General features: G+C 49.2%; 1 protein-coding gene across 1 annotated transcript; it reads left to right on the top strand.

The window, feature by feature from the left end:
• Positions 1 to 47: 47 nt before the first annotated feature.
• Positions 48 to 6,058, top strand: UTP11 (UTP11 small subunit processome component). Its single transcript, XM_032131992.1, has 8 exons — positions 48 to 186; positions 332 to 393; positions 567 to 669; positions 917 to 1,030; positions 2,632 to 2,725; positions 2,975 to 3,105; positions 4,436 to 4,546; positions 5,115 to 6,058. Exons 1-8 carry the CDS (start codon positions 124 to 126, stop codon positions 5,196 to 5,198), a joined length of 762 nt encoding a protein of 253 aa, XP_031987883.1. The 5' UTR covers positions 48 to 123; the 3' UTR covers positions 5,199 to 6,058.
• The last annotated feature ends 8,702 nt before the right edge of the window (positions 6,059 to 14,760 follow it).

Below are 14,760 nucleotides of genomic sequence, written 5' to 3'. Positions count from 1 at the left end.
GCGCCGCCTGGCGGGGGTGCGTGCGTCCTCTGACCTCTGACTCCGGGCCCCGCCTCTTCCGGCGCGCGCCCCGCGTGTCGCCGCGCGGCCCCGGGAGCGGCGCTCGGAGCCGCCATCGCAGCCATGTCGGCCGCCTTTAGGAAAGCCGCCAAGGCGCGGCAGCGTCCGCACCGTGAGCGGGCCCAGGTCAGTGCGTCGGGCTGGGTCCCGCCGGCCCCGGCCTCGGCCCCGGCCCCGGCCCCGGCCCCGGCCCCGGCCCCGGCCCCTCGCGGGGCCCTGCGCGCTCCCTCCCCGCATTCTCTCCCGCTCACGCGCCCCGTCTCTCCCGTAGCCCGCCGCCCGGACGAAGCTGGGCTTGCTGGAGAAGAAGAAGGACTACCGGCTCCGCGCCCAGTGAGTGCGGCCGCGAGGGGCGGGCAGCGCTGGGTGGGTCTCCCCGCGTCCATAGGGTTTCCTTGGGCTATCTTCGAGCGCTGAGCATCGCTGGAAAAGACTCGGCACCTCAGTAGAGGTGAACACGGAGAAGCTGCTGAACAGCTCGTGATTGTTGGCTTTATCCTCCCCAGTGACTACCACAAGAAGCAGAATGCTCTCAGAGCGCTGCAGAAGAAAGCTCTGGACAAGAACCCCGATGAGTTCTACTTTAAAATGATACGTGCAGAGGTCAAGGTGAGAACCTCCATTGCCTTCAAGCAGGATGACACTCTGTTGCTCTAAGTAGCATTTTTTTTCCCCTACCTTGTTTTTATTTAAATTTATGAATTTTTAGATAAATGAGAAAAATTGGTTTGGTGCCTGTAGAGGGCTTTGAAGAAAATGAGGGACAAGGAACAAAGTTCTTCTGCTGTTAGCAGGCCCCACAGTGCTCTCCAGGTGGGATGGGCTGTCTGTAAGTGCCATGTTCATCTGGTTGTAGGATGGAGTCCATGTAATAAAGCAGCCAAAGGACGAAGTGACCCCGGAGCAGATGAAGTTGATGAGGACACAGGATATTAAATATGTAGAAATGAAAAGAGTTGCAGAAGCCAAGGTAATAACTCACACTTTTAGTGTTTTCTAGTTTGCTCAGAATAGTTATTTTATTGTGTTGTTCTTATTGTTGCTGCTGGCTGTTGTGTTCATTCAGTGAAATCTGATTTGTACAATGCTGGAAAGGACAATGGAAGTGTCAGTGGAGTGCTGGATATAGAGCCTAAAGGTGTGATGACTATCAAAAATTACACTGTGTATTGTTATAAAATGCAGTGATTTTTATGTAAATTTCAAGACATTAAATATGTATTTCTGCTTAGCATGTTTATAGAGAAATCATGAAATCACTGAGATTGGAAGAGCACTCTCATGAAGTCCAGCTGTTCACCCAGCCACCACCATGGTCACCACTACCCTGTGTGTTCCCAGGTGCCACAGCCACATGCCTTTTGAGCACTTCTAAGGATGGTGATTCTACCATTTCTCTGGGCAGCCTGTTCCAATGCTTGACTACCCTTTCAGGGAAGAAATTTTTCCTAATACCAAACTTGAACCTCCCCCAGCATAGCTTGAGGCTGTTTCCTCTTGTCCTGTCACAGAATCACAGAATTAACTAGGTTGGAAAAGACCTTTGAGATCATCAAGTTCAACCTATGATCTAACACCACCTTCTCAACCAGACCATGGCACTGAGCATCACATCCAGTACTTTTTTTAAACACCTCCAGGGACAGTGACTCCACCACCTCCCTGGGCAGCTCATTCCAGTGCCCAGAGAATTTTTTCCTAGTGTCCATCCTAAACTTCCCCTGGCGCAGCTTAAGGCTGTGTCCTCTCGTTCTGTCAGTGGTTGCCTGGGAGAAGAGACTGGTCCCCACCTGGCTACAGCCTTCTTTCAGGGAGGTGTAGAGTGTGATCAGGTCTCGCCTGAGCCTCCTTTTTTCCAGGCTAAACAACCCCAGCTCCCTCAGCCATTCTTCATAGGGCTTGTGTTCCAGACTCTTTCACCAGGCTTGTTGCCCTTCTCTGGACACATTAGAGCATTTCAACATCCTTCCTAAACTGAGGGGCCCAGAACTGGGTGCATCACTCAGGGTGTGGCCTAACCAGTGCTGAGCATAGGGGAAAACACTTGTTACTTGAGAGAAGTGACTAACTGCCACCTGGCTACACTCTCCTGTCAGGGAGTTATAGAGTATGAGAAGGTCTCCCAGTTGAGGAGAATAATCTGAAGTGGGTTGTTGGAGTATGGTAGGCAGGCAATCCACAGAAATACGATCCTTTTCTGAAGATGTTGTATGCTCTGATGTTGATTCACAAAGCAGAATCATCACTGCAGATAAAAAATCAAAGCCAGCTTTAAACTTTCCTTCATGCTTTTGCTGGTGGTTCCATGGCAATCATTCCCCTTTGCCATACAGGGAACTGAGCTTTGTAGGTGGATGTGTGCACTTTGTCTGGGTAACAGCAACAGTCACCGTGACCCTCTTGTCTGGAAAAGTTGTGAAGGCATGTTATAAATATAGACTAGATGTGTTTTCAGAGATGAAAAAAGGAAGGAGTTCAGCTATATGTAACCTCGAGGAACAGACAGAAATGTCCTCAGGGGAGACTTGATTTTACTCGGTCCGAATTTGGCCAAACTTGGACTTTCCACAGAAAATCGAGCGCTTGAAGGCAGAGCTCCACCTGCTGGACGCGGCGGGGAGCGGCCGGGGCCGGCATGTCTTCTTCGTGGATACGGAGCGGGAAGGTGAGGCTTGAACCGGGTGACAGAACTTGTTCTGTCACGTGTTAATGTGGACTATCATAAAAGAAGGACACTTTTTTCCCCCAGGAATTCAGGTGCTCTAGAAATCCCTATTGGTTACTAACTGAGACATCACTTCTGCAGGAGCTGTGCTGCTGGGGCTCCTGTTGCTGACTGTAGCAACATGTTTGAAAGGTTTGCTTATCAAAGGAGTCCATGGGAGTTTATTCCTAACTTTTTTTTTATGTATAGTTCAGGAGTTTGATATTGCCACACAGCTGGACACCGTTCCTGAGCTTGTAGATAGAGTGTACAACCGACCTACCATTGCAATGTTGCAGAGAGAGACGGTGAAGGGACCTACTGATCCTGCCCACCTAAAGGTACTGCTGCGGTTTGTCTTACAGCGTTCTTCATGTTTTACATCTTTTATATGACAAGCACTAAAAAGGATTAATTGCACCATTGTGGAGGTGAACAAAATTGTTCTCTTACAACTTTTAAAGGTAGTAGTGGAAGTACTTAATTCAGTAGTGGAAGGCACTTAATCACCAAGTGCCTGGTGAGCCTGCAGTCACATCTTTTCCTGGACTAACACAGAGTATTCTTTCAGTGCATACCAGTCCACTGTGGGCAGACCACCATAAGTTGTGATGTACAGGCCAGAAAAGAGTGGTGTGGATCTGATTAGGCAGTGTCCCTGCAAAACTGAGATATTTCTCCTCTATAAAAGAACATATACCTATGGGACTATTGTTTCATTAGACTGCTATAGTTTCAAGTGTAATTTTTTTCAGCACCCACTGTTAAGTCTCCCCTCACACTTCCCCAAAACCACTTGCACCCCTGAATTAGGTATATAGGAAGAAGCTTATTCTAACACAGATGTCTCTGTTGCCGTATTCCTGATCTTACAGTATTCTTCAGTTCGGTTCTGAGCCCAAAGTGGCTTGAGATTTGTCTCCTCGCTTTCCTTCTTAAAGCCATTTACGCTGTAGTTTCACTTCCTGGCTTTTCTAATTTGAGTTGTTTCATGATTCTTCAGCGTGAATTGCTTATGCCATCAGCTTTGATTCTGATGTTTTAGTATCACAGCACTTTTGTCCTAGAAGTAACTACACTTGGCTTTACGGCTGTAGATTCTGCTCGGGTAATTCAGATCTGTTGAACAGTGTTCGGAGTATGAGTCGGTTGTGTGTAAGGTAAAAATAGCTGTCTTAAAATTGCCGACTGGTAAATTTGTAACCTGTTTTTTCTGACTCAGATGTCAGATAATAAACACCCTGTGGTCCCTTTCCTCCTGCCAGCTGTCTCAGTTTGACTTGTCAGTAAAGCAGTTGGACGAGTCGTAGACTGACTAGTTTTCTCCTAAATGTCTGAGTCATATTTTAAGCATGTTGGGATCTGTTCTCCTTAATTTAATTACTTAAATCACACCTGCAATAATACTGTTTCTGTGCTGGGAAAGCTATCCACTCTCATTAGGCAAACTTGACCCAACAAGTTGCATTTTGAGAGGCCTCTGCAGGCTCTGAGCACTTCAGGAATTGATCTCTGGTCTGTCCCTTTTTTTGTTTTCCCTCCTCTTTATAAAGTGGATTTTCATTAGGGAGTTAAATGTTCTCTTGCATTCGACATTGAAATTCAGAGGATTTAGACCACAGTGTCTTACTCATCTCTGTCTTAATACAGCTTTTTTTTTTTTGTTTCCAGAAATTAGCCCAGCAGAGGAAGAACCAGTATGACCTCCTGAGGCAGCGCATTGAGAGAGAGAAGGCCATGTTTGTCATCACACAGAAAATCCAGACACGGAAAGATCTTCTGGTGAGGGACTTGGTTCTGGTTCTCCAAGTCTGTTCTGTTAAGTCATTAGGTCTGGTATTGTATGTGTTGTATATGTTGTATTTGTTTCTTCATTCTGGTTTTATAATGACACCTCCAGATAATGCCTGAAGATAAGTAATCCTCTTTTAGTATGGAAAAAATAAGGAAATTAAGCATTTCAGTAAATGATATCTGCTATTCCAAGTGTCACCTTGTAAGCAAGGACTAAGACTCAGCTGTGAAGTGGTGGTCACAAGTCTTCTCCAAAACAGTGTCACTAGGAGTCAGAAGCAGGGAACCATTTCTCTAAGTTATGAGAACGTTCTTAAAAATCTGTAATTACTTCTCTGAATGGGACTCATGTTCTCTGGTGCTTGTGAGCAAAGCAGATTATGCCTGACAACCTGAAGGGGAAAAGAGCAGATAAAATGAAAATCCCTACCTAAACAGTGCAAAGTGACCGTTTTTCTTTTATGGTCAGACCCAGACAGGGACTCTTATTTACATGGGTGGGGTTTTTTCTCCTTCTTGCATGGCAGCAAATATTTGTACTTGTTCTTTTTTCCAGGACAAAACTCATAAAGTAAAGGTGAAGAAAGAAACAACAACTGGTCCAGCTATTTACAAATTCAAGTTTCAGCGGAAACGTTAGCCATTTCATTGAATAATTGTTACAGTCTTTGCTCAGAAAGGAGAAGGCATCTCCCTTGGAGGGCTGGTGCCAGCCTGCTTTTGACTGAACCTCAGCACTTTGTTATAACAAATTACTGTGGGCCTGTGGCAGCCATCAGTGTGTTTCATCTAATTAATTGATTAATCAATCAGAGTTTGTTCTCTTAATATTTACAGTGGGAAGCCATGAGATTTGCTTGAGTGTCCTGGTAAGATGCACCATAAGCAATCCATGAGCAGTCAAGGTTGTAGTGGAATGCTAGGGGGAGGTGGGTTGAGCACAGCCCAGGGACAGGGAAGATAATTGGGGATTGTCAGCTCTGGGGCTGAGCAGGACCTGTCCAAGTCCACAGGAGTGGAGGTCAGCTTTTTCAGCTGTCTTTTCAGGCAGGTTGAAGGTAAATTACTCTCTAGTCGTTTCCCCAGCATCCCCAAATCCCTCTCATTTTCCTATTTGCACTATTCCATTGTGTGCTTTTCCTCCAGAGTTGCTTCAGTTCAAATTGAGGCAGTGCCAAAATTCTCTGTAGGGAGGGACAATGCAGCAACCAAGTGTGAGACAAGAGTTTTGTCTTCTGGGTTTTCCTTGGGCCGGTTGCATTGCCACGGATGGGGGATGTGCAGACATATCCTGAGTGTCCTGGAGCGGCACAGGCATGTTCAGAGAAGCCTCCGTGTAAACATTCCTTTTCTTATCTCTCTCCATCGTCCTGTCGCTGCCAGCAATAAGCACATGGTCTGCAAGGGGGTAAGAAAAAAAAATGCTGTTCTCAGGCCCTACTTACTTTGGAGCTTTTCCAGCATCTTGGTGATGAAACACGATATTTTTACATGCTTAAATGCAGCTTCAGAGGTTGTTCTTGACATTGCAAAGATAAACGTGGGGTAAATTTTTCAGGGGAGCATCCACGGAGTCTGCAGAACCCGGAGTCTGCAGATTCTGTAACGGCTGTAAACCGCCGGGTGAGCAGGAGGGAAAACAAAGCCCCGTGTGTGAGAACGGTTCGGTTCGCTCGAGAGAAAGGCGCGCAGCCTTTTTCCCGTGGCAGTGGAGCAGCCGCAGTGCCGGGCCCGGCCGGCAGGGGGCAGCAGCGCCGCGCGGCGGGGCCGGGAGCGGGGCCGCGTCCCCGTGTCCGCCCTGGGTGTTCGGGACCCTTCAATGCTTTCACGGCGCACCTCGGCGTCCCCGCGCAACGGCCGGTGTCTGTGAAGGGAAACCTCTTTTAGACTGAGATTTAGATAGGTAAATATTTAATCCTTGCCCTTGATTAATTTTACCTGCATCGGGAACATTACTGAAAAGGATGGGAAAGAAAAGCAGCGATTCTGCTGGGAGACCCTCAAGGAATCCTGTGGTAGGAATTGAAAAGCAACAACCTGGCCAGGCCCAGCATTTGCCTTGTCCATCTCTGTCCCACTGCAGAGCGAGTGCTGGCATGGGCACAAGTGACCTATTCCCTGGAAGAAAGGCATCTCTTCCCGGTATGGAGTGAGGTATTATGGGACGCAGTAGGCAGCTGCAAGTCTTTCTTTGAGCAGTCACTGGTTGAGGGCCACACTGTTTGTCCTGGGGGTGGTGGTTGTCTGCTGGGAGCTGAGGTACCAGCCAGGACACAGTCTCGTGATCACAATATAGGGTCTGGGTAGCAAAAGCTGTGCCTGTTCTGACTTACTTTTCCCTGGGAAACCATGAAGGTCTGAACAAAGGAAAACCAGAGCATTGTTACATCCGTGGTGGTCACATTGATCGGGCTTCTTGCTTGACCCTGACCTCCAAAGTCTGGGTACAAATCCCATAGCCTGTGGAGTGGTTTATGATCTTGTGGCCATAACAGACTAAAAGGAGGTGCCAGCTCTTGTCCACAAACTTTTTTCACCTATTCCTGCCTGCAGTGGTGTGAAGGATTTGGTGGGTGCTGATCTCTGAACTTCTACCTTAGCAGATAGGACTGACTTACACCTGCAGAGTTCCCAATGGTATCCGGGAAAAAAATCCACACCTCAAAGACCTTGCTCTTTGACTCCCAAAGCCTTTAGCTTGGTATCCTCATCCTAAAGCACTGAAATGTTTCTGCAAGGGTCTGGAAAGAGCCAATGCCTTACAACTGAATCAAAACCCCAGCCCACTTGGCCACAGCACAGGATTTAAAGTGAGACATGGGTGGGATCGCCATCCTCTAGCTGGGCCCTCGTGGGGAAGGACAGCGAGAAAATGCCCACAGCTATTTTTTGTTTGTGATAATTATAGCATCAAAAGCTGAACCAACAGGTTCTTTAGCAAGGAGATTCCCTGCAGCTTGAAAGATACAGATATCAAAATACTCCGCAGATTCACAGCTCAGGTTTTAGGCGATTCAATAATATCATGCTGTATAATAATTTCATGTAATTCCTTGTTCAAGTCCTGAACAACTCAATTGATAATGATTGTCTGTAAACATTAATAGCAGACTACACTTGCAGGATTATCTCTAGGCAGCTGCAACAATATATTTTACTAGCAGAAGAACCATCACTAGCCCTTAGGCTTCTCAGCTGCTTTCCTGTAGGCCCCATTTTCCAAGTCTGAACCAGACTGGAGACCACAGTGGGGTGCCTGGGGCATGGCAACAGAAGCTGACTTGCTTGGGGAGGCTCTGGACCCCCCCTCAGGACAGCCACTGTGGGGTCTCCATCAGTGGCCATGTGCTGTGGCAGCCAGAGGGACCCCCCAGAGCCTCTGGAGGCCCCCCTGGCTGTGTTCTTTCAACAGAGAAGAGCAGGGAGGCTTGATCCCACCCATCCCACTGCTCACAGGTGCTGCCCTGCTTTTTACCGTCTGCTCACCATGAGCCCTCCCACCACTCACCCTCCAGATGCTGCCATTCCAGGGTCCCCAGTGGGACTGTGGACTGGTGCAGGGTTGCAGGTGTCTCCAGCTGCAGGACTGGCTGCCCTGGCCCTGCTGTTCCCTAGGACCCTACAGCCAGGTTCAGCTGAGGTGTCTTGCCCAAGGGCGCCAAGGAGAAAAGGGTGGTGAAGTTCCTCCACTCAAGCCTGAGCAGCTTCACAGCAGGGAGTTGAAAGAGCAGAATGTAAATCAGGAATGACTAATTGCTGCTCAGCATGGCTGCCCTAAACCTCTCTGTTCCACAGCTCCTTGGCCACCCGGACCTTTCCCCATCTGATTAGGAGCAACACGGGGCTGCTAATGTCTAAGAAGAGCCTGGGCACAGGGTACCATCCCTGTTCATGCTGCCACATTTGGACACAGCCAGCCATTTCCCTCCAAACAAAATGTTCCTCTCCAAATTCCATTACAGAAGGTTTCAAGTAAATAAATACATGCTGCTGCTTCTGTTGGGAGATGCCAGGCATCAAGAGTGGACCCAGGGCTGGGCAAGGTGAAAGCAGCAAATAATTGCTTTGCCATCTCCCAGTTCTGTACCTGAAGCCGTTAGTGCCTTGAGAGAACCCAGGTGAGCAGCATTGCTTTAAGCAGTCAGGAGCCCATTATTTAGTGAGAACCTATTCCCAGGATGTCCCTGGCTTGGCAGACCTAAAGACTGCAATAGTGAATTAGTGCATATAGATCATCATTTACTGAAATGCAAGCCCTGATGCACCTTTCTAGGGAAGCACTAATTTATTATGCATTGTTATTAGCTGCAGCAGGGCCTTCATTAGAGCTAGAGTTAAGGTCTGTTTTGGCTGCCTCATCAGCATCAGTGAACAGCGTCCCTGCGAGGTTTGATACAATTTAATTAACCTAATTAAAAGCTCTGATTGCAGAGATGATTGGGGTAGAGCCAGCAGCAACTGCATATTTATAACGAGCTAGAAGGTGTGGGACCGGAGCCAAATGATATGCATCTCTAATGAGCTGGTGCTATTGAAGTGTGGATTTGGAATGCTAACATTTATTTTTGGCAACAATGGCCAGTTTATCTTCATGATAGAAACGATCACAGATTGATTGGATGTAGCAGGGAGCTCAGCACTGTGCTCCCTGGCTTTCTCCAGGCCACTGGCAGGCCCACACAAGCACCCACAGCTTACTTGCTTGCCACTGATCTCCCCCCAGCACTGCCAATGCCTTCCCCTGTGGGCACAGCACCCACAGCTCGCCCTTCACACACAGCCCTGCGGGGAACACAGCATGGACAGCGTGCACCAGCCCCACACATGCACTGGCAGTCCCAGATAAGCCCTGAAAGATGCCAGCAAGTTTTCCCATCCCCAGCCACCACTTCCTTCAGCCTTTCCACGCCACCTTCACTCTCTCCCAGACCTCCTGCCTCACAGCCAGGCTTGGCTCCTGGTGCAGGTAACCCACCTCCATTACTTCTCCAGGTATCAAATACTTAATGCCCTGATATGCTGGGCACCAGGCACAAGTGCCCAGATAATATAAAGCAGCCTGGAGCAGCGATTGGCCCATGCCCCAGCACTGGGGCTTCAGGGCTGCTGCTGCCTGGGCTGGTGAGCACCAACACCTGCCCCTGGCTTACCCACTGCAGCCAGAGCCTCCTGCCCTCCTGTTTAGTGACAGAGAGGCTGCCAGCCCCTCAGCCCCTCAACCCTCACCAGCTGTGTCAGAACATGGGCGTTCCTGGCAGGCCAAGTCAGGGAACCCCTGTTTCTGGGTCGCAGCAGCTGTCATCTCAGTAGTGCCCCTTCTCTCCACATTTAAAGGCTACATGGTGCTATGGGGAGTTGAGGGTCCAGTGCACCCAGCAGCAGCAGTGGGACGTCCCAGGCATTCTTAGCAACCAAGGAACAGCAGCAAGTCTGCCGAGCCATTTGGAAAATTTGATCCATGCTAATTATGCTGAAAAAAGCTCTTCTGATAATGAGTATGAAATGGAAGTGTAGATAATACTCATCTCTGAGTGCCATTAATCTTTAAAACTGGAACAATAAGTGAAAACACTGCAGGGCATATGAAGCAAGGTGTGATTCACATCTGCTCCTCCATGGCCGTCTGATTTATTGGCACAAGGCAACTTTCCTGCACTGTTTCAACAGAGCTGCATTACATAACACCATGGACTGCTTTGCTTTGCTTGCCTTTCCAATCAAAGTATCTCCTCAGAGTTTTTAATGATTTCCTGTCCTTTCCTGGGACATCTCAGGAGCACAGGAGACAAGTCCTCCAAAGCCACAACTCTCTCCCAGGTCTTGGCCTCTCCAGAGATGCTTCTTTCCTCCTGGCCATGACACCCACTGTGGCAGCAGGGACACGGTTCTCCAGCCCAGGTGTACTGGTGGGGCAGGGCAGGAGGGGCTCCCAGGGCCCAGGCTGCTCTGTGCAGCAGAGGGGGCTTGAGGGGGGATGGAGACAGGGGGATGGAGGCTCCCTTTTCATCCCTGCTGTGACAGGTGCTTGCAGGTGCACCCCTCAGAAGCACCTGGGGTATCTGTCCTTTCCCTGCACTGCACAGACACTCTGTTACTAAACCAAAGCTCTCCAGGACTTCTGCCACTCAGATAGATGCATCTATCTTGCTTTTGATGCCTTTTATTTTCAAATAACTCTCTCTGGGACTTACTATCTTTTATTTAAATTGTGGATTTGCTGAAGTGACCTTTCAGCTGACTCTGAGGAGAGATGGGTAGCTCCTTCCCACTGCAGTGCCAGGAAGATGGCCGATCCCTGTGGCTTTGAACAGGTTCAAAGCATCACTTGCCTTTTGGCCATACCCCTCGATAGTGGCTTTGCATGGATTTTTCTCCCACACTCCTGAAAAGACATCATCAGGGACATTTCCCCTCATTGGCTCTTTAATATTTACAATGACTTTGTAAACAGATAATACATTCCACCTTTTTTTTAGCCTTTTAAAAGCACATGCTCCTTGTGCAGTTGGAGGAAGCAGTGGATGTGTGCCGGCTGCCTTTGAGGGTTGGGAGAAAAAACATCTGGGGGAGATGGAGATTGCTCTGAGCCATGCTCACTGCCTGCCCACAGCTCCTAGCAGTGTCCTGGGGCAGCTGCAGTCCTGGGGTGGCCCTGCCGAGTCCCACGTCTCCTACTGCAGAAGTCTTTAGAACCTTCCTCCCACTACTGACTTAAGCCCAAAGCTGATCATCTTGGTAGCTGGAAGACAATCCAAATGCAAAACAAAATGTTTCTAAAACCTGTCCCATAGATTGCCAAGCATCTTATAAAGCCTGGCCATGGGCTTAAATATATCAAAATCATATGGATGCTTTTTGTCAAAATCATTCTAAACCAGGAAGGCAGCAAGCAGCTCACAACCCAGAAGTGTCATAGACGCACTCGTGATGGCTTGTCCATAATTTTGTTTATTCCAGTCTGCAAGTCCAGGAGGGACTGTCAGATCCTGTGCTCTGATCGTCTCTATGCTGCCACCCACTGCACTTCACTCAGAGAGCCAAGACCAAGTCCAGCAGCTCCAGCTGGGTTTTGGTCCTGAGCAGGCTGAGCCACATCAGCCTCAGGAAGGAGGGCTCCTGTCAGATGACAGAGGGCTTCCTGATGGCAGAGAAGTGCTGAGGGGAAAGATGCCTCAGTGTCCCCAAGAGCCAAACTGTGATCTCTGGGGCAGAGGAAGGCAAGAATTCTATGGTCCTTGGCATTTTCACTTGGACATAAACTTCTTCCTTGCCTCGGACCTGGTGAGGTGAACATATAAACTACAGACACATGTGAGCAGAGCAGAGCCAGAAATGTCAATGGAGGCTTCAGGGAACCTGCGCAGTACTGCATGTTGGGTGAGCAAGATACAACCTCCTGCCGCAACAAAACACATCAGGCCAAGTGTTCTTTGGAGCAACGATCCTTCTTCACCTGCAGAGATGACAAGACTGGTGTTGAGGCTGAGGCTCAGGGGCTGTCCTCAGGGTGATGCTGGGCTGGGAGGCTGGCCTGAGGTAGTCCCTGAGGTGGGCTGGCTGTGGTGAGGCTGGTGAGGCACACAGCTGTACAGAGGGGCACATTTTTTCAGTCCATGTTGCCCTAACAAACAAATGTCCTGGGATACAGACAATAATGTTTTTATGAGACTCTAAATTCTAAACTCAAATGCTCTTTTAGTGGACTAATAGCCAACTTCATCTCATGCTGAACTTTTGTGGTCCTACAGGGGTAAAAATGGCCCTGGTGAGCACTTACACTGAGCACTTTGTTCTCACAGATTTGTAGAGCAAAGAGAATAATGTATTGAGACTCAACCCGTGCCAGTTTGGCTTCATTTGTCCTTCTGAACTTGCCCTGAGAGATAATGTTTCCTTCTAATCTGCTGCCGTCCACCTACAGCAGGGACCCAGTGAATAATTCTCCTAAACAAGCCTTTATTCTTAAAACTCTGTCTGGCCCTAACCCTTTCTCCCCCTTACAGAGTAATTGTTGTGTTCATTACATGCTAATAGCCTGTGCTGTGTTCCAGCCCACACTGGCTGTGGCCACACAAACAGGACTCAGGCTGCGCTGCTTTCAGATAATGCTGCTCTTTTGGCATTATTTGAAAGAATGTGCCAGGCCTCTGAGCACCAGGCATGCTCACTCCCAACCTGCCCGCCCCAGAGCACAAGCCAGGTGCAGAGGCTTCGCAGAAATCAGCACATCCTCCAAGGAGTGAGGCTTTTCTCTCCATGCATGATAATAAATGACTGTTACCCTCCTATGGGAAGAAAATGCAAGGAAGAGGAAACACGACTTTTAAGTTTCTGGTTAATGAGACAAATATATTCTATTCTTTTCTGTTCAGGTACCCTTTCACAATGATACTTTAATAAGACTTTGTAAGCTCTACAAATTGCCCTTTATATCAGCAGGACAAGGGAAGCTCCAGGGGATGAGCAATGTATACACTGAATATACAAGGAACCTAGCCTGCTCCTGGAAATCAATCTCTAGAGTTATCTGGAATGGGTGTCCCTCTGAAGACACCCAGGGGAGAGGTATTAGTAACTTCAGTGGTGGCTTCACAGTGCCTTTCAAATGGGACAAAGCTAAGCCGAGGTCAGACCCCATGATCAGGGACTGACAGGCGGCTTTGTTCCTCTAACCCCACTCCTGAGCTTAGGAAACGGCCAAGGGTCACTCTCTGATACCTCCCAGAAGGCTGCAGAGACAAAAGCCTTCAGACTGTACTGGTCTAAACCTTGGAGTTGGCTGATACAGTGTTCCAGTGTGAAGGGGAGGCTGTAGCAACTGTTACTTAGTGCCAAGTGATGGGTTTGTTTCGACTGACACCTGTCTCGCATGTGGGTGTCACATGGCATATGCCAGTGCTCAGGTGTGGGACAGGGAGCAGGGTGAACACCTGCAGGTGCAGGTGAGCTCATATGTGTGCACGTGAGTGTTTAGGAGCACTCATGCACAGGAATGTGTGCTAAATGCAATCTGTGTGGGCCGTTACCAAACTAGTCTATGCATGGCAGGGGGGTTTCTCTCCAGGAAATGTAAGAAAAAGCCCCTTTCACATGCAGGTTCACGAGCGTGTATATGCAAAACCAGGCAAGTATCTGCTGTACACATTCACCCACATTGTGGGGACAAACCCCGTACAGCTCAAAGCAGTAGAAAAACCAAATAGGCACTGACAGAGGTTTGGCTTCTCCAGCCTGCACTCAGGGGTATGCATTGCAGCCCCTACGCAGCCCTCCCTGCCCCAAAACCTTCTCCCCGTCCCCATGGCTCAGCCCCTGCCCTGTTCCTAGGGCTCCTGAGCTCACTCAGCCGGAGTGCAGTTGCCCCCCACAGGACAGTGTGTTCTGAGAGCAGGGACTCAGAAAACCTAAGCAGGAACGGCAGTATCCTTTGTGTATCATGAGCCTGGGCTCCTGCCAATTCCTCTGCACCCACTGCCTCTATTAAATGCGTCAATCATTTCTTGGCAATCCAAGCCCCAGAGAAGAGTGAGAGGCATTTCAGGCAGATCAGTTGCTTTCATTAAAAGGTAAAAATACATGCTGAGCAGGAGCTGGGAGCAGGACTGAGCTCTGTCTGCACAGAGAGCAGGGCTGCCAAACCCTCCCTGCTGAGGAAGAATAAGTGGCAGGAAACAACAGACCTTCCCATGGTCACAGGCTCTGTCAGCCTGTGAAATCCCCACAATGGCCACTGTTCAAGGACAGTTGCAGATCCTTGCATGTGGATCTTGGTCTTGTTGGGTGACTGGGAAAGCAGAGGGAGAGCGTCAAGGTGCAGGAGATGCAGCAATGCCCCTGCACAGATATCCTGGTGCAGGTGGGCAGGGGCTGGAGTGATCATCTGGCACCGCACCCCTGGGACAGCAGCCACTTGCCAGAAGGTGCTGCCTGCAGCAGAGCCACCAGCTCCTGCCAGTCAGCACAGGGCTGGAGTAGAACTGGGACCCAGCTCTGGAGCCGAACCCTAGGAAGAAACTGGGGTGTTCAGTTCCCCAGCCTCAAACAGCTGCAGTGGCCAGTGTGCTGGGTGGGAAGGTGCCCTTGCTGCGGGCTGGCACCTGGGCTACTGTGGCAAGGCCAGCAGTGCTGGCACCAGGGAGCAGCATGGCTGTTGGGAATAGAACAGGAAAGTCCAGGTGACTCAAATATTCCTGTCACAGGGC

Source organism: Corvus moneduloides, chromosome 23 (assembly GCF_009650955.1).
Source record: "Corvus moneduloides isolate bCorMon1 chromosome 23, bCorMon1.pri, whole genome shotgun sequence".
Lineage (NCBI taxonomy): Eukaryota > Metazoa > Chordata > Aves > Passeriformes > Corvidae > Corvus > Corvus moneduloides.
Note: the sequence above shows the minus strand (reverse complement) of the source record. Positions and strands in the feature narration are given on the sequence as shown.